Source organism: Cyclopterus lumpus, chromosome 20 (genome assembly GCF_009769545.1).
Source record: "Cyclopterus lumpus isolate fCycLum1 chromosome 20, fCycLum1.pri, whole genome shotgun sequence".
In the NCBI taxonomy this organism is placed as follows: Eukaryota; Metazoa; Chordata; class Actinopteri; order Perciformes; family Cyclopteridae; genus Cyclopterus; species Cyclopterus lumpus.
In genome coordinates, this window is record NC_046985.1 from 18,903,777 (window position 1) to 18,930,698 (window position 26,922).

General features: G+C 43.8%; 1 protein-coding gene across 1 annotated transcript; it reads right to left on the bottom strand.

The window, feature by feature from the left end:
* Positions 1-448: 448 nt before the first annotated feature.
* Positions 449-26,616, bottom strand: stk17a (serine/threonine kinase 17a). Its single transcript, XM_034560384.1, has 7 exons — positions 26,435-26,616; positions 13,949-14,161; positions 3,723-3,870; positions 2,362-2,488; positions 2,226-2,274; positions 1,214-1,393; positions 449-809 (listed from the first exon to the last, which is right to left on the bottom strand). The coding sequence occupies exons 1-7, from the start codon at positions 26,614-26,616 to the stop codon at positions 449-451; spliced, it is 1,260 nt and encodes a 419-aa protein (XP_034416275.1).
* Positions 26,617-26,922: the final 306 nt, after the last annotated feature.

A 26,922-nucleotide genomic window follows, 5' to 3' on the forward strand; every position in this document is an offset into this window, starting at 1 on the left:
GCCTGCTGGTCACAAGCGGTCACGTCCATGGACTCTGTGGGAGCTACAGTCTGACAATTTAAAGGCCTGGTCCAGAAGGTGGAGCCTCTGATTGAGCCTCCCTCCCTCCCTCCCTGTCTGATTGTTGACAGTCGGTCTAAAAGGTTAAAGTTCACTTCTTTAGATTCCCTCCGGTTTAGATTGGGCCAGTTGAGAGACAGAAAAGGAAAGTACAACGCAAACCAAAGCAAACACAAGACACATACATCTACTGCAGAAGCTGTCAAGCACAGCGATGCATTATGGGAGAAAAATGTGATGAGGTCGGTATAAAAAAGGACATGAATCCGACTGCTTAAATAAGGATCTGATTATACACATACACTATATATGTAAATAGAGAGGGGAATTTGTATAATCAGAGGGTTTCTTTATGTTACCGTGACAACACTATTCATGGGAGGGCGGGTCAGTAGATGAACTCCCCAGGGACCGCCTGCAACGCACTGAAAGGCTCCTCGAACTTGAAGCGCTTGGAGATGGCCTCCTGCTCGGCAGCCAGGGCCTCCTTCTCTGAGGAGGATGACTGGCGGCACTGACCCAGCGTGTAGGCGGCCACCACTATCAGCTCCTCCGTCACCGGGACCCCCCCGTCCTCTTCCTCAGCCGTGGTTGTGCTGCTGGCAGGTTCAGGGCTACTGGTGGAGCTACTGGTGGAGCTACTGGTGGAGCTGGATGCCTGCTGTTCCTCCACTGCCGTCTGGGGTTCCTGAACCTCTGAGAACTGAAGCCAGGGGTGTTTGAGACACTGCTCGGCTGTGGCCCGATCCCTAAACACGCACACGCACACGCACACGCACACGTGCACACACACACACACACACACACACACACAAATATAGCTGGATATGTTCAGGTCTGCTTGTGTTCTGTGTTGAATACATGGTTTCATGTTGGGAGGAACTGGCACAGCGCTCACTTTAACGGGTCCAAGAGAGATCACTGAGATCCTTGATGGACTTTTAAGGATTTTGGTACTTTTTGTGTCTCAAGAAACACTGTGATTACATACAAGAATAATGAATCAACCTGAATGAATTGTCTTTTCTTCTCCCAATATATATTCAGAAAGAACCGATAAGAGACTCAACAAGAGTACTAGCGCCGATGGCCCGCCCCTACCAACCCTCCCCATAAGGACCCCGGGTGCAGGTGGACTGAGGAGGGCACTGACTGTGGCTGCTTGCGGAGCAGCGTCTGGATGAAGGACAGGGCGGTCCGGTCAGGCTGCTGCAGCTCCTCCTCGCTGTAGCTCACGTTGAGCTGAGAGATGTTGAGGAAGGTCTCCTGCTTGTTCTCGCCCAGGAACGGGGAGATCCCCGTCAGCATCACGTAGGCCAGAACACCAGCGCTCCTGAACACGGTGCGGCCGGGGGGAGGACACAGAATCCACAATGCATGAATGAGATTACAGCTTTCCCCCAGTAGAGGCCACAATGCTATTTGTTCACAATGCAACAAATAGCTATTACAAATGAATAGGGACAAATAAACATTATTATCTGACTGTCATGACTTCATTTCCCAGCTATTTGTGTCACAGTGTTTGAGTTTATTGCTGAAAAGCAAAGATGGATATGCCCCAACTGTCCCCCTGTGCCTTCTACTGTATGTACACTACACTACAGTTTGAACTATGTCCATGTTTCTGAGCTTTCGACACATGTTCATGAGCAGATACTTGTGTTGTCGTAAATTCTGCATGTTCCATCATGTCATGAAATGCTTTCACTGCAAAACAATGAATGTTCTAGTTATGATGGTTTTATTGGTGGAAATGACTTGAAATCATGAAATGTATCAATGAAATGTGGAAGCTAACTTTACGGAGACATGATGTTTACATTAAAAGAACCTCCTTACAAATGGTTGTAGCCATGACAGGACAGACAGGGTCTACTTCTTCAGTGGGTCATGATGGATTGACATGCATGGTCCCCAGAGAACCTCTGATGTGGTTCTGAGTACCAACTACAGGAGATGTTTGGTTCACACTCTCAAGATGAATTGTACTCCTTCTGGTGATTTATTAATGTCATTATTAAATTCATCTTATTTATTTTTGGTTTATGAGCATTCCCATTCCACTCAGTGGCAGTACACAGAAAGACAGAGCGTTGTGATCTACCACTGGAGGCCAGAGATGGACATGTTCATGTGACCCTGAAACAGAAGAGTCCTCTTACCACATATCTGTAGCTGTGCTTATGGGCTCATAGTTCAGAACCTCAGGAGCTGGAAACAAGAACACAGGCGGACCAGTCCATCACTCACAACATCTGGGCAAAAAGGAGTGCAGTGTAGCGGGAGAAGTGAACTCACCGACGTACTCCGGAGTCCCCATGATCTCCCTGAGCTCCTGGTGGCTGCTCACCATCCTGGACAGACCAAAGTCCACGATCTTGATGTCCCCCAGAGGAGAGCTGCTGGTCAGTAGGATGTTCTGAGGCTGACGGCACATCACAGGGAGCACACATGAATGAGAGAGTACGACGACACATGAAGATCCTACAGGGTCGACTCGTAACGCTTCTCGAGTCGTCTTTTGTTTCTGATGGATCAACTCTGACACATTCTGTCTTCTGAGGGGCTCTACAACACTTTGCTCACACAGACACACTGCATTATTCTTTATTCAAATAAAATGTTATATATATATATCACACACAATGTCATGTGTGACTGTGTTCACGTCACTGATCACTGAACCACAGTACCGTACAGTACCGTACTGTACAGTGCATTACAGTACAGCACCGTACAGTACATTACAGTATAGTACAGTACAGTACCGTACATTATAGTACCGTACAGCACCGTACAGTACATTACCGTAGTATAGTACAGTACCGTACTGTACATTATAGTACCGTACAGCACCGTACAGTACATTACAGTATAGTACAGTACCGTACAGTACACTACCGTACATTATAGTACCGTACAGTACATTACAGTATAGTACATTACCATTCATTATAGTACCGTACATTATAGTACTGTACATTACTATATAGTACAGTACCGTACATTACAGCACCGTACAGTACATTACAGTATAGTACAGTACATTACCGTACATTATAGTACCGTACAGCACCGTACAGTACATTACAGTATAGTACATTACCGTTCATTATAGTACCGTACAGTACATTATAGTACTGTACATTACTATATAGTACAGTACTGTACATTACAGTACTGTACAGTACAGCAGGAGGCCTATTGAAAGGCAATGGTCTCCATCAGCACCACTGGGGGGGTGATACACCATGACATGTGCTGCTCTATATACAGAGCAGGTTGAGGTCCAAGAGAAGGGTCATCGCCTCTGTGCTGCATCTCCACTACACGACTTACAGCTGACCTGAGAGCAGCTCTTCAGCCCGAGGCCCACCATCACTGCTCCCAACAGGAGTGAAGTCATCTATCAGCTGATTCCAGTGTACACATCTCAAAGTGGCTTATGGCCCAGGATGTTAGACTTGTTTTCCCTCCATGAGGGCCTCAGCATGAGAAGTCTGGCCTCCCCCTGGTCTAGACCACCTGATTATGTCAGGGCTCTCATGTCAGAGGGAATGAATTAGGATTCATCTCAACACACTCCTTTCAGACATCATGGAGAGATGTGAGCAGTGATGTAAGACCTGGACAAGAAATGTCTGTGTAAGTCCACTGACCTTCAGGTCCAGGTGGACTACATTGTTCTGGTGGAGAAAGGACACTCCCTCCAGGATCTGCCTCATGAGCCTCTTTACGTCCTCCTCACTGAAGGCCTCGTCTTCCTCGTCTGACACGCACTGGTTGAAGATCTCACCTCCAGCAGCACTGCGCACGCACACCCCCCCCCCCCCCCACACACACACACACACACACACACACAAACACACACAAACAATTCAATTCAATTCAGTTTATTTTGTATAGCCCAATATCACAAATTACAAATTTGCCTCAGAGGGCTTTACAATCTGTACACATACGACATCCCTGACCTTTGACCTCACATCGTATCAGGAAAAACTCCCCAAAAATAACCTTTGACAGGGAAAAAAGGGAAGAACCCTTCAGGAGAGCAACAGAGGAGGATCCCTCTCCCCGGATGGACAGAAGCAATAGATGTCATGTGTACAGAATGAACAGCATTTACAAAGTTACATAAACACATTACATGAAACACACACAGACACAGTACATCAGATCAGAAATTTTCCCTTGCCAACTTGAAAAGATTATTAGATCATCTGGGTTTTCTGGAGTGCATCCATTCCCTCTGCTTAACCTAAGCAGGGCTAGAAGCACATCCCAGCATTCACCAGGCAAGAGGCAGATACAAACACGTAGGTCAGGGCTTTCAGAGCCTGTGCCTGTGAGAGGGAACTCAAACTGCAGCCTGTGTTTCCTGTCCCCAACCTCAACAAATCCATGGTGGAGCACTGGGCTCTTTGTGGTGGAAATGAACCACTAACCCGTGAGTGAATGTGTGCGTGGTGCTTTCATGCCCCCGTCCTGAGGTAAACTCACACAGATAAACTCAATTAGACCGGGCGCGTGATGGAACAGAAAAAGACAGGAGGGCAGTCTAGAATAGACATCCCCTCAGGGGGGACGGTACGCTGAATTAGGCGAGAGGAGTGAGCATGTTTTGGGTTTTTCAAGGGGAGAAGAAAAGGTCTTTAACCCAAAAAGAGAGGAGGGGAAACACTGGATGTCAGACTTGGTGCATGGTCCCCAATTCAATTCAATTCAATTCAGTATATTTTGTATAGTCCAATATCACAAAATACAAATTATCCTCAGAGGGCTTTACAATCTGTACACATACGAAATCCCTGTCCCAGGACCTCACATCGGATCAGGAAAAACTCCCCAAAAATAACCTTTGACAGGGAAAAAAGGGAAGAAACCTTCAGGAGAGCAACAGAGGAGGATCAGTTGTCAAGCTCCTCTTTTATGGAACCAGCTTCCACTTTCAGACCGGGAGGCAGACACAGTCACCTCATTCAAGAATAGACTTAAGACTTTCCTGTTTGATAGTGCTTATAGTTAGGGCTGAATCAGGTTTGCCCTGGTCCAGCCCCTTGATATGCTGCTATAGGCTTATAGGCTGCTGGGGGATGTTTTAGGATACACTGAGCACCTATCTCATCTTCTCTCTCTCCCTATGGATGAATGTACATCTCTCCATTGCACCTTATTAACTCTGCTTCCTCCCCGGAGTCGTTGTGACTTCACGTCTCATAGGGTCCATTGGACCTGGAGGTGTCTGATGCCTGGTGAGCCGGCCTTCCCTGTGAAAGGTTATTTTTGTGAAAGGTTATTTTTCCTGATTCGATGTGAGGTCCTGGGACAGGGATGTCGTATGTGTACAGATTGTAAAGCCCTCTGAGGCAAATTTGTAATTTGTGATATTGGGCTATACAAAATAAACTGAATTGAATTGAATATAAGCCTATAGCAGCATACCTAGGGGCGGGACCAGGGCAAACCCGATTCAGCCCTAACTATAAGCACTATTAAAGAGGAAAGTCTTAAGTCTATTCTTAAATGAGGTGACTGTGTCTGCCTCCTGGACTGAAAGTGGAAGCTGGTTCCATAAAAGAGGAGCTTGATAACTGAAGGCTCTGGCTCCCATCCAACTTTTTAGGACCCTAGGAACCACAAGTAGCCCCGCATTTAGTGAGCGCAGCTCTCTAGTGGGGCAATATGGTACTATAAGCTCCTTAAAATATTTTTCCTCAGAATTTGAAATGTGATTCTTGATTTTACAGGGAGCCAGTGCAGAGCAGCTAATACAGGAGTCATGTGATCTCTTTTCTTAGTTATTGTGAGTACACAAGCTGCAGCATTCTGGATCAACTGGAGGGACTAAAGAGACTTATTAGAGCAGCCTGATAATAAGGAGTTGCAGTAATCTAGTCTGGAAGTAACAAACGCGTGAACCAGCTTTTCTGCATCTTTTTGAGACAAGATGTGCCTGATTTTTGAAATGTTACGTAGTTGAACAAATGCAATCCTTGAGATTTGCTTCACGTGGAGTTAAAGGACAAGTCTCGGTCAAAGATAACGCCGAGATCCTTTAAAGTTATGTTGGATGCCAGGACAATGCCATCTACAGAAACCACATCACCAGATAATTGATCTCTGAGGTGTTCAGGGACAGTAAAATAACTTCAGTTTTATCTGAGTTTAACATCAGGAAGTTGCAGGTCATCCATGTTTTTATGTCTTTAAGACATTCTTGAATTTTAGCTAGCTGGTTGGTCTCCTCTGGTTTGATCGATAGATATAATTGAGTATCATCTGCATAACAATGAGAGTTTATGGAGTGTTTCCTGATAATGTTGCCCAAAGGAAGCATATATAAGGTAAATAAAATTGGTCCAAGCACAGAACCTTGTGGAACTCCGTGATTAACGTTGGTGGTCATTGAGGCTTCATCGTTTACAAATACAAACTGAGATCGATCTGATAAATAGGATTTAAACCAACTTAGTGCGGTACCTGAAATGCCAATCGACTGATCCAGTCTCTGTAATAGGATGTTATGATCAATGGTGTTGAACGCAGCACTAAGGTCTAACAAGGCCAGTACAGAGATGAGTCCTTTATCAGCACTAAGGTCTAACAAGACCAGTACAGAGATTAGTCCTTTATCAGCACTAAGGTCTAACAAGACCAGTACAGAGATGAGTCCTTTATCAGCACTAAGGTCTAACAAAACTAGTTCAGAGATGAGTCCTTTATCAGCACTAAGGTCTAACAAAACAAGTTCAGAGTTAAGTCCTTTATCTGATGCAATTAGGAGGTCAATGTTCACCAGTGCTGTCTCTGTACTGTGCTGTTTTCTAAATCCTGACTGAAACTCCTCAAATAAACTATTCTGATGTAGAAAGTCACACAACTGACTTGCGACTACTTTCTCAAGGATCTTAGAGAGGAAGGGAAGGTTAGAGATCGGTCTGTAGTTAGCCAACACCTCTGGATTAAGAGTGGGCTTTTTCCCCACAGAGCTGAACCAAGCAGGACTGTCAGCAGAACCTGTGCTAGTAACGGGTCCTGGTCCTGCTGTACAGGACGAAGCCGGAGGGCATGTCTTCGGTTTGGTTTGTTTGTTTGTCATCAGGATTACAGAACATGCACATGCACATGCAGATAGAAGGGCACGGACTGAGGGAGAGCCCATTCAATTTGGATGTGGATCCGAGTCATGTGACAGTTGTCCTTGTAGTTACTAGAGTTACCTGTATGCTTCAAAGCGGTGTGAGTACTGTACTTCTACCACAAGGTGTCACTCTAGACTCCTGCAGTGCTCACACGTCGCCTCGTCGAGGGTTTTGTGCTTTCGTCGGCCGTATCGGTGCAGTTTTTGTAAACCAACTTTGCCATGTCTCTCGGTGGCCGAGCAACCGACCCGCTTCAAATGGGAACAAGATCCCAACAGCGAACAGGCACGGCCATCATCAACTTGCCTCCAATTCTAATTGCCAATTATCAATTATCCACATTACCAGATACAGATCCCTTTGTTGTTTAATTATAGCAGCTACAATCCCGACATTTTCTTTTGCCACGGCCCCAAAAATGAGTAAACTGTCAAAAATACTAAATGTAATACTTTTACTTTGCTATAGTCATCTATAGTCTCCTTGGCCCTGCTTCCTGCCTCCCGTTCCTTGGCCCTGACCTGGGCCTGGCCTCCTGCCTCATTGGCCCTGCCCCCTGCCATGGCCCTGCTGAAGCCCCTCCTCTCTACCTCCTTCTGTTTCATGGATCATGGTCCATGCCTACTACTCATTATTCATAATTTCTATCATATTTATTGAATGTGCTGTAACGCTGTTCATCTGTACACATGACATCTATTCATTTGTCCATCCGGGAAGAAGGATCCTCCTCTGTTGCTCTCCTGAAGGTTTCTTCACTTTTTTCCCTGTCAAAGGTTATTTTTGGTGAGTTTTTCCTGATTCGATGTGAGGTCAAAGGTCAGGGATGTCCTATGTGTACAGATTGTAAAGCCCTCTGAGGCAAATTTGTAATTTGTGATTTTGGGCTATACAAAATTGACAGAATTTAATTGAATAGTGTTTTAGTGCTTTAACACTATACATGTCATCATTCACATTCATTCACACACTGATCATCAGGACTAACTAACATTCGTACACCTGGGGGTCAAATCAGGGTTAGGTTTCTTGCCCAAGGACACATGGATCAAACCACAGATCCTCTGATTGAAGGACCCTGTTCTCCCCTGAGCCACAGTCTAATCGGCTTAGAGCGTGTTAGGAAGTTAAACAGCTTAGTTCATCTCTAATATCAATTTAAAAACATCTGGATTTATTCTAGTTTATCAGCAACACTACATTTTACTAGATTACATGTGAACACATCATGAGAACGTTATCATTTACCTTCAGCCAGGACTCGTTTTCACTGAACTAAGCCTGAACGCATCATAATGTTACAGAATTAAACCTTCCTCCGTTAGCGACGCTGCCATGGTTACCAGCTCTCCTGCGTCTTTCAGCACGGATTGGTTGATTACAAAGAAACATTATCAGAGATCAGAGACTCGAAAAGCATGAAGCATATGTCCTGATTTCATATTTTACTGAACGATTGTCAGTAAAACTATATTTCACACTGTGATGGTTAATGTTAAACTGTGACATTAATCCATGTTCACATGCGTGACCAAATACTGAGATCTCTTAAACACTGAGTGTGTTCAGCAGGAGTCTGCAGAGCACTGGCTTTGTGAGAACTAACATAACAGCAGGCATTTCAAAACGGAATAAAGGAAGTTAATATGAAGTGGTGCAGCAAAGAAGCAACATCCACACATTCCTGGAGCTGGACACAGCAAGCGTTTGGCATTTGTGCTCGAAAACTAAAAAAAAAGACCTTTTTTCCCCCGTGTTTAACATCACATTGCTATGAGTGGCTAATTCCCTCTGTGTTCATAAAGGGCTGTGAGAGAGACTCCAACACTGGATGATTGGACAGGGGGACAGGACTAAACCCTCAAGGACTTTTTGTTATAGTATTGTAAATATTGTGCATTTTTTCATACTTAATATTAACCTTGCTTGCTGCTGCTACAACCAAATTCCCCCCTGGGGATGAATACAGAATATATTGGGCCCGCTAGCAGCTAGGCATATTCATGCAGTGGCTCTATCTAAGAGCTGATATGTGAACATCTTAATAATGTAGATTAAAAAAGTCTTTTTTAATTCATACAATGTGTTGAGTAGTAATCAAGATATTCCCATATCTTCTAAAGTAGTTTCCAGAAGTAGTTTCTGGAAGTAGCTCATGTGTCTGGGTGGAGCTGTCCTTCACTTTGAAACAAACACTCGAAGAGGCCCCGCTAAATGGGTCATCCTCACGACAACACAACCACCAAAGCGGGTCGGCCTGCTTGTCTGTGTGCCGTGGCTCTGGAGCCCGGTGAGGTCAGGTTCCTGCAGGACATGTGATTGGCCAGTGGCTAATGCCATGAATGAGATCAGTGTTAGCGCAGCGCTGTGGGAAAAGGATCGATTGAGGCTGTGATCAGCCGCCCGTTACGCTCCACCTCAGATGGGTTAGTTAGGGGGAAAAGGAAACACAAACTTCAGCTGACCTAAATACTCTGCTTCATATCTGACCTGTAGCAACAGAAGAGGACGGGTGGAGGAGAGGACAACAGAAGAGAGCCGAGACAAAGAGACTACATGTGCATGACCAGGACCAGGGGATCCTCCTGTTTGAGTAACGTTTGTTGAGGGGGGTCTTTTTATAAAATTCAAATTAAACTACAGATGTGTGCTTTTTAGATCTTGCTTTGACCGGTCACGTGTGCTCATGCGGCTCTACTGACATAATGAACTCCCAACTGGAAGCTTTGGCCCCTTTCCCTGTTTCCCTCACCAACCCCCCATCATAGCATGAATAGTTTTCCAGGTCAAGCCTTATTCATAGCATATCTGAACCCTCCTCCCTCCATCTACTCCTCCGTCAGGCCTCCGTCATCACCGCTTGCCCCACTGCACTGAAATGTCCGTCAGCTGTCAGCAAGATAAAAGACGGGCGATGTTGTCAACATCCCTTTAAAAGGAAGAATGAAAGCATTCTGCTCTATTTCCTCTCTGATGTATAAGGAAAGAAGATGTGTGTTCACATGCACTGAATGGCGCAGCCACACAGCCTCCCCTCTTATGATTCATATCTTCATATCAAAGATTCCTTTGGATGTTTAGAAATCTTTATTACTCTTATCAATATAACACTATTAATATATTGAGCTCAGACTGGGGCTAGCGATTCAAAGTGTTGTAGCACAGGCCACTAGATTGTACCACAAATGAAGAAGTATGCAATAAGTTCAGTGTAGTTTGAGAATATGAGCATTTTGGAAATACCGTTTCAAAAGCAACTCCCATAAAAGGTCCAAGGAACATAGTGACAAGCCTTACCTGTCATTAGAGTCTTACTCTGTCTCAAGCAACAACATGGAGGTCATTTAGAGGACGTTTGTCAAGAGTCTCACTGAATCCAAGTAACCTATCAGACCAGCGACTGCATACAGGAAGTGGACGTAGTCATGGAGACGTCACCCATTGCTTTGTGGACTGTTTTGAAGAGACAGAAGTGATTTTGCCATCGCCTTCTTGGATTGTGGCCGTCGCTATGTTGTTTATTTTGCAACCAATAAACCAAAGTTACCAGATTTGCAGTCTTTCAGAGAAAAATGCTCCGTGTATTTGATAAATGAATCTATCCCCCATGCTCTCTCTGACGTGCGCACACACACACACACACACACACACACACACACACACACACACACACACACACACACACACACACACACACACACACACACACACACACACACACACACACACACACACACACACACACACACACACACACACACACACACACGATGCAAGCAGAGCCACAGAGTTCTGAGACACATGCATAGTATGTTGTCTGCTACACTTGCCTAATTAGTGAGTGAGCAATGTGGCTATTAACATTCATACAAACACACATTTGTGTATACACATATTGGGCTATACAAAAAATAAATAAACTGAATTGAACATTCCTCACTTCAATTAGGCCCGTTCCTGAAATAACTTTCTCAGATCCCAGGGAATTTAATAATGCATTAGAACACACAACCAAACGGTGGTGTATTTCTGTGTGTGTAGCTCGGTCTGTGGGTGTGTGAGTGTCCGTGACAGGGAGCACTATCCTCATACAGGGGAGCAGTTAATTCTGGGATTATCCTTTTTATGAACAATGGCTGGGATTGGGATTATGGGCCGAGGGTGGGAGGGATCGAGGCGACTGGAGCATTTAAAGGGCAATTATGGGATCTCCTTAACAGGACAGATTGCATTGTGTGGCATGTGCTGCTGACGGCACCTAATCCTGTAAAACACTGGCAGCCTCTCTCAGTCTCCATGTCCATGTCTCTCTCCATGCAACCACAGGGGCAACTCGGGCTGACCGTGGTGATGAAACAAGTAGAGAAGTAGAAGTGGAGACGTACCCATGGATCAGCTGCCGATTTACACCGTTCAGCTCATATGCCACAATCGTATATTTATGGAGTCTGGTGGCTTTGAGGAGAGCGATGAATCATGAATGATCGAGATGAAGCGGCAAAGAATGGAGCGGCAAAATAAACTATTTGCGCCACCGAACACATATCAGTTTAAAAGGCAGGGTTGGTACTCTTGAGGGAGCCCAGTGTTTCCAACTCTTTTCCAATGAAAGGTGCTCCAAAAGCCACTCCCCCAAAATGATCATTAAACGACCACAATGCTTCCGTTAGTGCTCAACTAGCAGCGTGTGCAACACTGCAGTGACGTGCAAAGAGTAAACACAGGTAGGTAGCCCCTCCTGTCCTGTTTGAGTCATTGATTGCTGTTGGGATGTCATATCTCAAATGTTTTGAAAGAAGAGTACCAACCTTACCTTTAAAGTATGCTATAGACCTCATAGTACACAGGGCGCGCTGGTCCGCATCGACCCGGGAGTTTGTTTGCGTTATCGTGTGGCTGTAACGTCAGCGTGTGTGTGAGCGTTACTGTACGTCACACGTTTACATGGAGACAGCTCACGTGGGAAAGAGCTTTTCTTGACACTCACACATATGCACCTCAACCTGAATCGTAATGTTTGGATTTTAATACATGAGATACACCACTGAAGCTACAGGGTGATAACACCCTTCCTTTAAGGAACATGGAGAAAATCATTTAAAGAAAACATTGAAGGGGAACTCACAGCGGGCCAACTACGTACACCCAGAACCAGCAGCTGTATAAGGTCTGGCATGAGAACACTGGTGGAGGCATCAGCTGTCACTGTCTGTCTGTGCAGAGTTCATGAGCCACTGCTGATCCACAGTGTGTCAATAGCCTCTACTCAACACAGACTCTCATCTGCCAGTGTGTGTGTGTGTGTGTGTGTGTGCAGTGGGGGTTCTGAGTGTCACTATGGTGAGGGACGCAGGCAAAATCCAATAGGGCATGTGGAGGGAGAGACGAGGCCAGGAAGAGAGAGAGAGAGAGAGGAAAGTGAGAGGGACCTTCTTCATCAGACTGGTGTGCCACACACACACAGTATATATATATATATATATATATATATATATATATATATATATATATATATATATATATATATATATATATATATATATATATATATATATATATATATATATATATATATATAGATAGATGCTCAAGAGGACACATGCAAGGCCCATTGTTGGAATAGCTGGTGTTTGCTGAAGCATTAAAGTGTGGCCTGGAGCTCTACAGGACTAAAACAGCTCGGACCATGGGGCCTGTCCCTCACATGTTTACTTCCTGTAGGTTCTCTATGTTCAGGGTCAGGCCAATCTGCATCCAGCTCATACATGGCTGTGTGAACCGCTCAGGGTTACAGCTTTTTACTTTACGTCCAGCAAGAGAGTGCTCAGGAAGGAGTCCTACAACCTGTTTGTTCTACGACATTACATACGTCACCAATAATTCTTGAAGCTTTTTATGAGTCTTAGAAAATGCGGTTGCTAACAAGAGTCTAAATGAGAGGACTAAGCATCCTCACTAGAACACTAGTCCTCCTTTAGCTTAGTGATAGAGACCTGAAGTCATGTGACCGTGGTAGCTTTTTACTGCGTTTACGCTTCAAAATCAGAATGTTTGTTTGTGAAGGTCATCTACAGAGCTTATTTTCTGCAATTGTTCAATGAAGAACTCCCGTCAGCTCCTCGTTGAGGGAACCGGTGCCCAAAGAAAATCCCTGCAGTACTTATGAGTAATCTTTGGATTTAACTTAACTTTGAGTATTCTGCTGTCACAAAGCTGGCGCATTTTCAACACACGTCAACAGCCCGAAAAGCAGCATCCTCGTCACTCCTAAATCATTGTGACAGGACAGTGCTGTGATCATTAATGGAGCGCATGCAATACATCTTTATACATCCGCAGCATCACTTTGTCCACTCTGGGTGTAGCTTCAGCTTGGGCAGCAATAACCGTCTTACTTTACCTTTCACTAGTATAACTTATTAATGAGCGTGTTCATCATTTCTTTTCCTACTCACTCTAGACTTATGGGTCACAAATGCCAACTGTATGTAAAGTACTGTATAATATAATTCCAACACTATAATATTTGAACATTATTCCTAATTGTTTGGACAGCGTATTATCCTTTGATGTCTGATTATATCATATTTGTTTTCATCTCATATGAAGTCCCCCACTCCTGGTTCTGTTGATGTTGTAGCTACACTCTCTCCATGAATACACTCACTGCTGCAGAGGAAAACATGTTAACTGAGAACATTTAGTTTCTGAAACACAACCTGTGCAGGTTGGATACTCACAACTCCAGGACCAGCACCATCTCAGAAGCCATCTCGTAGACCTGGTGGAGGTTGACCACCCGATGGCTGGCTGTGGCCAGCTCCAGCACTGCGATCTCGTGGATGATCTCCATCCGGCAGTCTTGGCCTTTCCGTCTTTTCCTCATGAACTTTGCGGCGTACTCGTGGCCCGTGCATTTCTCCACACACTTTCTGACCACAGCAAACTTCCCCCTGGAAGAGAAGAGGAGCATCAGTACTGTGAGGCCATGTTTAGGTCGGGATGTAAACCGAGCTCCAACATCCTGGCCAGACGTTTACCATCTTCTGATGGAGCCACCACAGATTTGTCTTCTGAATTTGGACTCTGGTTGGTCAAATGAGTTTATGTGACTTTTATAATTAGGAAATTACGCTTTGATCCACACTGAAATGGAACTACGGAAAAGAGACTTTCAGTAATACAGTAAATCCCCTATCAAGACGTACATTGAGTCCATGACAAATATCCTTATACCAATGGTTTATGCACTCATTTATAAATCCCACAATGCAACACTGCATTTTACACTTAGTACATCTGACCCGTGGTGCGATCCAAACCGTGAGTGGTATAATAAGTAGATTATTATTATTATAACTGAATCTGTTGCACTGGATAACACTGGTAGGGTTATTGCTGGAAGACTGAGTTTGTTCTGAAACACAGCTTCACAGATACAAAGTGTATTTGGGGTTATTTCTGAGTTCAGAACATTGAGTGGATGTTGTTGGCACCGTTTCTCTTTTCTCTCTCCACCACTACTGCCTGGCCTGACCCAGTTTTATTTCTGGCTGGAAGGTGTTCAATGCGTGCACATGTGCAGGCTGCCCAGGGGAAATCCTCTGAAATGTAGCCGGTGATTGAGATGACAAGCCCACATTGTGACTTCCCCTCTGGCTACCGTTGGCAGCCAATGCTCCAATAATCAGCAGCAGCACCCTGGCTGACCTTACCAATCCACAGGCAAGGCTTCCCCTTCTTCTTTTAAAAAGGTGGCTGGGATTAATTGTGTGACCTGACATGAATGTAGGTGGAAAATAAACTATTAGTAAAAAAAGAAATTAAAAAAAAGATGTCTTACAAGTTGTCAGAAGCAACGATTCTGGTTTCTCCAGATGCAGAAAGAGTAGATCTAAGAAATAGAAAACATAGAAACTACATCGATCTGGTATGGATATTTTTCTCGGTATAAGGGGAACCAAAGGTAAATAGCGTTAAGTTCCAACAAATGTTTGGCCAGTCTGCTGTCTGCTGGACACAACGCCATTGTTCCATGTTGATTTGATGTTTGAGAGAACCAGATCACAACCCTTTCCCAAAGGGTCAACGACATCACCCTGACTCTAAGCTCCGGTTATCCTCTACGGATCTGAGCAGACTTTTAGCTAGTGGGAACCCTTTTACATTCAGGATGATACAGTATTTTTAACATTGTAGCCAAGCTGTGAAAATGAGTCAAAAAAAACTGGAAGGATGAAGCTCAGATGAAAAAGAGACGTCATCAGGGCAGAAAAGGGCAACTGAGGATTTATAAATACCCTTACGATATGGTTGCCATGTCATCGTTAATCCAACTGTAGAGCCCTGCTAATTTTGTAACATGTGTGTTGTGGTCCTTCCTGTTATCAGTTATGTTGTGTTCAGACTTTTGTGGGCTGGTTCAGGTGTTCACAGGATGGGGAATCAGAATCAGAAGAAGGAGGGAGGTGAGTGAAGATAAAGGGAGAGGTGGAGCTAGAGTTCCAGGGGGTTCGGAGTGGGAGAACAGGTGTGTTATGGTGAGGGTGAGTGCGAGCGGAGGGTTTGTGATTGGCGTCGAGGAGCAGCTACATGGAGGACAGTGAGCCGGGTGGAAAGCACGGTCGGAGTGCAGCGGACCAGCTAGCGGCTAACTCGCGAGTCGTTCGCAGAGGACAGCGCAGCCGGCGAGAAGAAGGGAGGCAGGACGGAGTTTCCTGTGATCATCGCGCTTCCAGCTGGACACCAGGGTTTCTACTAGGACTGCATCCATCACTCACCTGGGGGACCGTGAGTACTGACCCCGCAGATGAGGAGGATTTACATGAGCTCCAACAAGCGCGCCAGTATAGGGTACCCTAGAACGGACTGTTAACGCCGGGGTATTATTGTGGGTTTCCTGTTACCCTTGAAGTATTGTTTTGTGTTGGAATAAATGTTCATGTGTGTTAATCCCCTGTGTCTTGGTGTAATTCCAGTGTTAGCAACCTGCTATATTTATAAAGTACACGAGGGGTTTAACCAGGGATATATATATTCATATAAATGCATGGGAGTTGAGTCCACACCAACAGTATAGTGAGAATTTGAGTAGACCCCTTTTCAGTGCACCTCCCATGCAACAGGAGTAGGGTATGAGGCCCCTGACTAGAACAGCAACTGAGGGGGGGGGCTACACAACCTTGGAAACATAGTGGTACAAGAATGAGTCCTAGCTTCTGGAAAAAGAGTCCGCATTTCAGGCTCCCTCGTCTCGGAGTCAGTGTTTCATTTTATTAGTTTTTGGGTTAGATGCCTGAAATGAGGTCCAAGGCTTAAAATATTGAACAGTTTTGCTCTCCCACATTCAATATGTCAGTAAATATCCCACTCATGAAAGCTTTTACATGTCTTAGCTCTTCAAGGCCAGCGTCGCCGGGTCCTTTTGTCGGTGGCTAAAGTCAGGACTGTTTCGAGTGGAGAACCAAATATAAAATGAAATGCTGTGAAGCTCAACAGAAAACATAATGGGTTTCATATAATGCCGGTGGAAAGAGACAGGTAGCAGCAGGTGATGAAGAGGTAAATAGTCTACACGGCTTGAACTGTGTCTGAAAAGTGTGTGAATGAAAACCCTTTTATTATTGTAATAAAATCGGGATAACATACAGTGGTGGAATAACTTGAGTAAAAGTAGATTAATACCACAGTGTAAAAATTCCAATAAAAGTCCAGCATTCAAAATGTTACTACAAAAGTATTAGCATCAAAGTGTACTTAAAGTACCAAAAGTAAAAGTTCATTCCGTAGAATTATATATTCAATGTTACGGGATTATAACCTTTGATGCATGAAGATGTTTATATCCTTAATGTTGCAGATGTGGGAGGTGGAGCTCATTTTAATCCTGAAAGTTGTTGGTGGTCCACATTAAGGTGTGTACTTTAAATGCAAATAAGTTGTCAGATATAAATTGCCACAGTACAAAAGCATCAAAATAGAGCTTGTGTATCAAAGAAAAAATCTACGTGATGAATCCCAATTCAACTCCTGGCTCCTGGGATAGTTCAAACATTAGTTCTATTTGGGACTAGCTGTCTTATCTAAGAATGAGAATAATTCCCATCATTCTTTAATAAACCATGAGTTTGGATCTCAATGAAGAAGACTTTGTGGTTGCCACTAAGGACATGTATCAGGGTACGCCGCATGACGAGCAGCTTCATGCTCAGCGGGCCTCATGTGAGAGTCATGGGGCCGATGCAGCTGGGAGCTAGATTACAACATTGAGACATGTCTTCTGATAGCAGAGGTGGTGCGACTGCTTTCTCCAGCTTCAAAATTAATGAGAACAAGTGCATTGCAAAAGCAAAGATTTGTTCCCACAAAAATGACTAATCCTTGATTCATTTTACAAGTTGAAATTGCTTCATACTTAAATCATATTAAAAAGGTGGACAATGGATAAAACCAAAAACTGTCTCTATATAGGAACGTTCACCAATTGGGGCCGGTTTCCACAGTTCTCCTACACGCTCAGCACACGGCAGAAGTTTCAGTCGGTTGCAATCTGCAACTTCACCACGAGATGGTGCCGAATAATAAAATAAAACATGAAACATGAAACGGAAAGATTACAGCGTTCATCTGTCGACACTAGTGGTGTAATGGACCACGTCGCTCTGTGATCTGTACGGATCTCCTCAGGGTTCGGTACTCGTGTGGACCGTGGACTAATGACAAGGTTTACCACCATCTTTATGGCTCAGTGTGGGTGTATATGAAAACAATACATAATGTAACTAGATTCAGCCTAGAAATGTGTCAAGTTGAACTGGAATGTGGAGCAAATATAACTGCATTAATGTTATAATGATATCATTTAATGTGAGTTTCACCGCGACCGACTCCATGAAGAAGAAATTCAAGATGAATGGGGGTTCTGTAGGCAGGTCTGGGACTGGAACTGGACCAAGAAGGGTTTCAAAACCTGCATTCTCTCTACTGTCCACCAGGGGGCGACTCCTCTGGTTGTATAGAAGTCTAAGCATCATGTGTTAAAGCTGCATTCTCTCTCCTGACCACCAGGGGGCGACTCCTCTAGTTGTATAGAAGTCTATGCTTCATGTGTTAAAGCTGCATTCTCTCTACTGACCACCAGGGGGCGACTCCTCTGGTTGTATAGAAGTCTATGCTTCATGTGTTAATGCTGCATTCTCTCTCCTGACCACCAGGGGGCGACTCCTCTGGTTGTATAGAAGTCTATATAAATGACTCTACTTCTCTTGATTTATTCCCTCAGTAAACATTGTAAACATGAGTTTATGGTCTCAATCTCTAGTTTAAAGTCTTCTTCAATACAGCGTGATGTTCATTTAGTAAATGATGGCACTTTTTTATGTCTTTATTATTTTGGATACAGTTGGCATACAGTAAAGACTACAAGTAAAGATTCACCTGGCCTCTTCTTCCACCTGACAATGCATCAGGAAACAATGAGCAGAATCAACAATGGAATCGGTAAAGATAACATCCTATCACATCCCATCACTGGCAATATCAGTCAAATAACATAACTTCGAAAAAATATGACACAACACATTAAACTCAACTTTCACAGCTTTTAAATGTAGGTATGACATGTTTGAAATATAAAAGCATACACGGGGACATTTGGTACAATACTGCGTATTTTGAATTATTTACAATGAGTGTATAACTATATTAAAACATGTCCTCATTTTTTTCACTGCCTTGTCAATCCAATCAGATCAAGAGATGGTTTCTGGACACAAACTAAAGTGACACTGTTTGGGACAGCAGATCAAATTTCTTGACTTTGACTTTCTGGAATATACATCTTTTTAAATTTCATGAAATTCCACCAATGCTGGTAAAAGTGGAGAGGACTTTTCACAGAATACTGATGATCATAATGAGAATAGATTTTTCCTTTCAACATTGTCCCACAAATCAATGTGTCTACTGATGTGCTGGGACAGCTAGTGGAACATGTATTGAAGCCTGTTTGACCCATGGTGCTGTGGCGGGTTGAGTGCTCTTTCTCTCACAAGGTCGTTAATGCATTTCAATGTTTCACTTGTCATATTTCAGTATCCTTTTCTAGGTCACGTTGGCTCAAAGACCCCTGACAGCGGTGTGTGTGTGTGTGTGTGTGTGGGCGTGGCCATGTTTAGTTTGGGGGGTCTGGGCCAGCTCTTTAGAAACCATACTGGGCCACCACAGCCTTTTCTAAAGCAGCCTCAGCACATTTCCAAAGCCAGCAGCCCCATTCACAGACTACACCCTGAAAGAGACGGCTGTGTGTGTGTGTGTGTGTGTGTGTGCAGTAACCAGAGGAGAAGCTTTCTGTCCTGAACTTCATATTTCAGACACACACCATCATGACCGAAGAGCCTGTTTTTGGTAACAGATGAGTTGGGCGTTGTGCTTTGGGCCTCGACGATACGACTGTCAGACTGAGAGGTGACAAGCTCATCTGGACCAAGTAACAGGTGTCCTCCATTTGGTCTGTTCATGAAACTAATATGAAGTAGCCCAAATAGATAACACAAAGCAAAGGAGCGAGGCTAGGCTGTATTAGAGTGGTGATGTGTTTTTATAGAAACATGAATAATACCTCCTAACCAGCTGACACTGAGGGTTTTTGTGATGCAATTAAAGTCTAGCTGATATGCTGTGGTTGGCCTAGGGATGCCATTCCTTGTCTTCATCTTTGATGGACAATCCATGTGTCCCATGCTCTCGCAATGTGCTTCTTCCCACAACAAAGTATGAGCTGTCAGTGGTCTCAGTGCATCAGTGTTCTGAAGCAGGCTGTGGGGGCGGTTTGTGGTCTCCTATCTGGGCTCTGAGGCAGGTTGCCATTTAATGAAATAAAGATCTCCACTGGCTCGGGGCCAAACCCTCCCACTGGACATCAACAGATCCCCCCATGTGCTGGGCACACCAGGGCATCCTCCTGTTGTTAAACCTGCCACTGATGTCAGAGACAGTGACACATACTGTGGGCAGGGTAAGCCCAACTGAGTCCTGAGAGGAAGACACTGATCTGTTCTCTATCCCTATTGGCTTCCACAGGGAGACGCAAGTACTGTAGGTCTTCACCAGGCGGCAACCTCTGTTACTGCAGAGTGGAGCAGATGCTGAAGAGTCTTAAAGCTGCATTCTCTCTCCTGACCACCAGGGGGTGACTCCTCTGGTTGTATAGAAGTCTATATAAATGACTCTACTTCTCTTGATTTATTCCTTCAGTAAACATTGTAAACATGAGTTTATTGTCTCAATCTCTAGTTTCAAGCCTGCGTGATGGTGCGTCAGCGTGATGTTCATTTAGTACATTATGGTCCATTTAGAGTCAAATAGACCATAAAGCAGGGTATGCGGTTAAAAAACAAACAATGTTATTAACCATTTTGTTTTTCATAGTCGAGAGTTGATTTGATTTTTACTGTCAAATGTAAAAATCAAACTAAAATGAAAGCAATGAGCAAATTTCCATAGGTATGAGGTTGGCTGCTAGTGTGACATGTCAGTAGCAATCACTAAAGAGCTCTGCCAGCACCATATGGGCTAACAAGAGAGTGGCCATTTATGTCACTAAGACCCCTCATGCAAAAAGCTTTGGGTCTTAACCATATGGAATTCAATGACTGCTTCTCCATTGTCGTAGTCTCTAAAGGAGCTTGGCTGTGGGCCATCTGGGACTCCCACTGCAGAGACCTATTGGAGGGTATTACCTTAAACCTCCCACCATCCTCAGCCTACTTCAACTCCTAAATGTGAAAAGTGTCCAGCTAGTGGGGGTCAAACAGCAACCGTTTTAAAGCACCAACTTGTCATCCTTTTTAGTTAACTGAAAATAGTCTGCAAACACCTTTTCTTTGACAAATATGAAAAAAAATGCATAAACATCTCTCCAATGTGAGGACGTCCTGCTCATCTCTGCTTGACAGCATGGGAGCTAAATACTGGACTTTTTTGTTAAGTAAGGATGAAACATTTTGAAAAATGGATGGAATAAATGCAAGAGAAAGAGAGAGAGACCTGAACAGCCTCTCACATTTAGAAGCTGTTCCTCAGAATAACGCTCCCGGTACTGGATGTTCCTAAAGAGTGACCGTTTCCAGGTGAGGCAGAGTACTTCAGCTAACCGACTTCAGCTCAGCACTGACTCAGTTTGATTAAACTTTTCCTGAGTAAAGTGGTCGTGGAGCCGTTCTTGACGGCTTTTAGCCAACCAGCACATCACACCTCACACACTTTGTGCACACACGCGCTGCCAGAACGCCGCCGCTACAGACAGAATGTTCTGCGCTTGTTTCAGGATACAGCCCGAAGGCCCAACTGGACCAGACCTCCCACACAACCTGAGCAGATTACATCTCAGCTGAATGCAGAAAAATAAAAACAATAATTTCCATACGCTAATGATATTTATAATCCAGGTAAAAACAACAAACTATGTGAGGGGGCGGGGTAATCCGTAAGAATGAATGGAATTACACCGCGGAGTTCAAGGCTCAACCGGGGGACTGACCGAGACTGTCCTTGGTGTTGGCTCCCCCTCTTAAGCTGTACATTAAAGGGTTAGCTGTAGAGTACCAGCTGATGCTGGTGTCTCTTGAGGGACCCACAGTCCGAGAAGGGCCAACTGATCTGTGGTGGCTCTCCTGGTGTTTTGCAGAGCATTGAAGGTGGAAATCTTAGTCTGAATAACAACAAATTCTGTAAAGCGAATACAAAAATGTAAAAAAAAAAAATAATAATAATAATAATAATAATAATAATTATTATTATTATTATTATTATTATAATATATATATATATATATATATATATATATATATATATATATATATATATAGAGTGACCAAACATGGCAACCATATTTTCAGTTTCAGCAACCAAAAGCTGGAGTCTGGTTGACAGGATTTTCAAAGTGAGTGTTGAGCCTTGTTAAACGTCATTAATTTAGAGTCTTTGAGTTTTCCACTGACATGGTCTCTTGGAAACTGCTGGATGTTTTTTCCACCTTGTAGTCAAAAATATACTGACGGATCAAATTTATAATGAAAATAATCATTAGCTGTATTCCTTTAACCTATTGTAGACAGCCTCATGAGCCTTTATTAGGGCTGAAAATGAATCGGGTTCATATAAAAAAATATCACAATTTGGAAGAGTAAAATGTTGGTAGACTGATGGTAAACTGATGGTAGACTGATGTTAAACTGATGGTAGACTGATGGTAGACTGATGGTAGACTGATGGTAGACTGATGGTAGACTGATATTAAACTGTTGGTAGACTGATGGTAAACTGATGGTAGACTGATGGTAGACTGATGGTAGACTGATGGTAGACTGATGTTAAACTGATGGTAGACTGATGGTAAACTGATGGTAGATTGATGGTAGACTGATGTTAGACTGATGGTAGACTGATGTTAAACTGTTGGTAGACTGATGGTAGACTGATGGTAAACTGTTGGTAGACTGATGTTAAACTGATGGTAGACTGATGTTAAACTGATGGTAGACTGATGTTAAACTGATGGTAGACTGATGGTAAACTGATGGTAGACTGATGGTAGACTGATGTTAAACTGATGGTAGACTGATGTTAAACTGTTGGTAGACTGATGGTAGACTGATGGTAAACTGTTGGTAGACTGATGTTAAACTGATGGTAGACTGATGTTAAACTGATGGTAGACTGATGGTAAACTGATGGTAGACTGATGTTAAACTGATGGTAGACTGATGGTAGACTGATGTTAAACTGATGGTAGACTGATGGTAGACTGATGTTAAACTGATGGTAGACTGATGGTAGACTGATGTTAAACTGATGGTAGACTGTTGGTAGACTGTTGGTAAACTGATGGTAGACTGATGTTAAACTGTTGGTAGACTGATGGTAGACTGATGTTAAACTGATGGTAGACTGTTGGTAGACTGTTGGTAAACTGATGGTAGACTGATGTTAAACTGATGGTAGACTGATGTTAAACTGATGGTAGACTGATGGTAAACTGATGGTAGACTGATGGTAGACTGATGTTAAACTGATGGTAGACTGATGGTAGACTGATGGTAGACTGGTGTTAAACTGATGGTAGACTGATGGTAGACTGATGTTAAACTGATGGTAGACTGATGGTAGACTGATGTTAAACTGATGGTAGACTGTTGGTAAACTGATGGTAGACTGATGTTAAACTGTTGGTAGACTGATGGTAGACTGATGTTAAACTGATGGTAGACTGATGGTAAACTGTTGGTAGACTGATGTTAGACTGATGGTAGACTGATGTTAAACTGATGGTAGACTGTTGGTAGACTGTTGGTAAACTGATGGTAGACTGATGTTAAACTGTTGGTAGACTGATGGTAGACTGATGTTAAACTGATGGTAGACTGATGGTAAACTGTTGGTAGACTGATGTTAGACTGATGGTAGACTGATGTTAAACTGATGGTAGATTGATGGTAGACTGATGTTAAACTGTTGGTAGACTGATGGTAGACTGATGGTAAACTGTTGGTAGACTGATGTTAAACCGATGGTAGACTGATGGTAAACTGTTGGTAGACTGATGTTAAACCGATGGTAGACTGATGGTAAACTGTTGGTAGACTGATGGTAGACTGATGTTAAACCGATGGTAGACTGATGGTAAACTGTTGGTAGACTGATGGTAGACTGATGTTAAACCGATGGTAGACTGATGGTAGACTGATGTCTCAAGCCGCAGTGCAGAGCTCTCAACAGTTTTGATGGAAGATACAGTCAAACCAGCACCATCAAGAGCACTGTCAGACATGACGCCAGCCAGACATGAAACCAGAACGCTGTCAATAACTGGCCATCTATGCAGCCAGAGTCTGGACAGCACCAGTGATAAACACACCTTCATTCATATCATATAGAAATATTATGCAAGAGGGAGAAAGATACCACGCTTGATCCAAGGTAACCTTATTGCACAAGAACTTGTGTCAGCTGATCTGCCCACTGCAATCAGACTGGTACTGCAGATTAATGTAACCTTTCATGTTGTCCTGTGGCAGCTAATCTCAGTCACAATGTCAGGTCATGCAATGCAATGCCCCCCCCCCACACACACACTTAGCTTTATTTTTTTAAAACTATTCAATGTGACTCTAGTCACTCTGCGGGTTGTTAGTGGAGGTAAAAGCTTGTTCTAATCAACGGGGATTGGCCTTGTGACTCTAGATCCCAGATCAGTTTAGCCAGCAGGATGGAGGGCATTCCCTCTGCTCATTAACTTTGAAGAAATCCTGTGAAATGTTAGCTGTTCCAAAGAGTCCAGTGCTCTCATACTATGGGCTGGATTTGACTCGAGTCAAGTGTCAAGGACAAATCAGCTAATGTGTTTTTCTGATCTGGAGACAATGTGTTTATTCTTAAAGTTGTGTTCAATGACACAGCTGGAAAACAATCACAAAATGCTCATCCCACAAACAGCTGGACATCAAAGTAATATCCCGTCATACTGATGATGCCTTTGAATCAAAACTGAAGTTAGCACTGCGACCTTTTGAGCCGGTGTTTTTGGAGTAGAGCGGAGCGAGTTCAAAGAGACAATATTTACAGATATGTTTCAATCGAGGAGGTCGTATCAAATGTAAAACTATTATTCAGCAGCCCAATCGCTGACAAGGGGCCGTTGAGTGGTCCACAGGTGTCGGGGGATTTGAGTAGAATGTTTTAGATTAGTGACTTGCTAAAGAGTGATTTGTGTGAGTGTCCTAAGACGTAGGGACACAGCTGAGGATGGCTGGAGAGGAAAAGAGGGACACGCCAACAGAGACGGACAACAAGTCGTGAAGAATGTCAGCACGACATCTTGTGGCCGCACAGCAGCGCTCGATAATAAGTGTCCATAAATTACACCTGTAATCGGTTTAGAGCAGACACTTTTCTTATTATTACTCTTTGGTTCCCCTCGCACGGCTGGCAGCGGCAAGCACCGATTGGCTAACTGTTCGTCCCCTTGTGGCGCTCCTTGGCTCGATCCCTTTTTAATGAAGAAAATGCTGTTTCAACGGCGATTCTATGCCTTTAGTAGCCAGCTGTGCTCAGCGACCGGGCTACAAGTAAACAACAATAACATATTATTATTTTGCTCCTATAACACGTCTTCTTACAGACTAGTGTAAAGAAAATATATGTTACTACTTTGTCTGTTTTCGTCTGTAGATTTCTCCTAAATTCCCCAAAAGTTACAAATAGAAAATACCTAATTTGCATGTTTAAAAACACAACATTTTCATAGCGTAAGACTTGGTTGCCAAATTCTCAAAATGGTTGCCATTGGCAACCTTGCAGCAGGTTACATTTAAGAAGCAAATGTTTTAAATAATAATTGACTGATATTTTTAACAGCTGATGATCGACTTATTAATTAATGGACACTAAAATAGATTGCATGCAGTTCTGGTGGTTTGTTCAGATTTCATTCAAAGCCTGATTTATACATTTTAGTAAACAACTTGGAGAAGCTTTTCATATGTATGGCTGTTGAGAGTATTATATTATGAAGGTGATACAAAGAGATATCATATTTTTCAGAAAACCTGACAACCTAACAACATCCGTAATTAACTCGGTAACCTACGGGGTTAAAACACGCGCAGTGAGGCATAAGGAGCAGGGCTTCAGTACATGTTCTCCAGGTTAATAGAATAGAAGCACGGGGCTTCAGTACATGTTCTCCAGGTTAATAGAATAGAAGCACGGGGCTTCAGTACATGTTCTCCAGGTTAATAGAATAGAAGCACGGGGCTTCAGTACATGTTCTCCAGGTTAATAGAATAGAAGCACGGGGCTTCAGTACATGTTCTCCAGGTTAATAGAATAGAAGCACGGGGCTTCAGTACATGTTCTCCAGGTTAATAGAATAGAAGCACGGGGCTTCAGTACATGTTCTCCAGGTTAATAGAATAGAAGCACGGGGCTTCAGTACATGTTCTCCAGGTTAATAGAATAGAAGCACGGGGCTTCAGTACATGTTCTCCAGGTTAATAGAATAGAAGCACGGGGCTTCAGTACATGTTCTCCAGGTTAATAGAATAGAAGCACGGGGCTTCAGTACATGTTCTCCAGGTTAATAGAATAGAAGCACGGGGCTTCAGTACATGTTCTTGGTATAACTTGAAGCCAAAGGGCATGAAGTGATTAGAACCAGTCGGTCCTACCTTCCGAGCTCCTTCCCCGGGATGAGGGTGTAGTGGTCGGTGAAAGCGTCGCTGCTGATGGTGGTTTGGATATCGGACAACAAGCCGCTGGCGCCGCGGCCACGGCTCGCTTCTGCTGCCGGGCGGTGCTGGACGCGGCTCCGGCTCCTCGAGTCCCCGGCGCGTGGACATTCGGGGATCATGGCGTAGTTCACACGTTAGTTAGTTAGCTAGCTCACGTTAGTGAGTTGGTTAGTAAACGTCCAGCAGAGAAGTTTCACAACCAGCAGCGTAACGGGACACAACCGACCGCAAGCCGAGCTTCAACAACAGAAAGTCGTCACTGTGTGGCGGCAACTCTTCAAAGCTTCCGCACAGTTCAACTTCATATCAAATAACGCCAGTGACGAGCTCATTGTGACGCGGCCACGTCCGCTGCTGGCTGCCCGGTACTCAGCGGTGCTCTGCCCGCTGCTCACTGACACGGCGCTCCGCTGCTGAGCCTGATT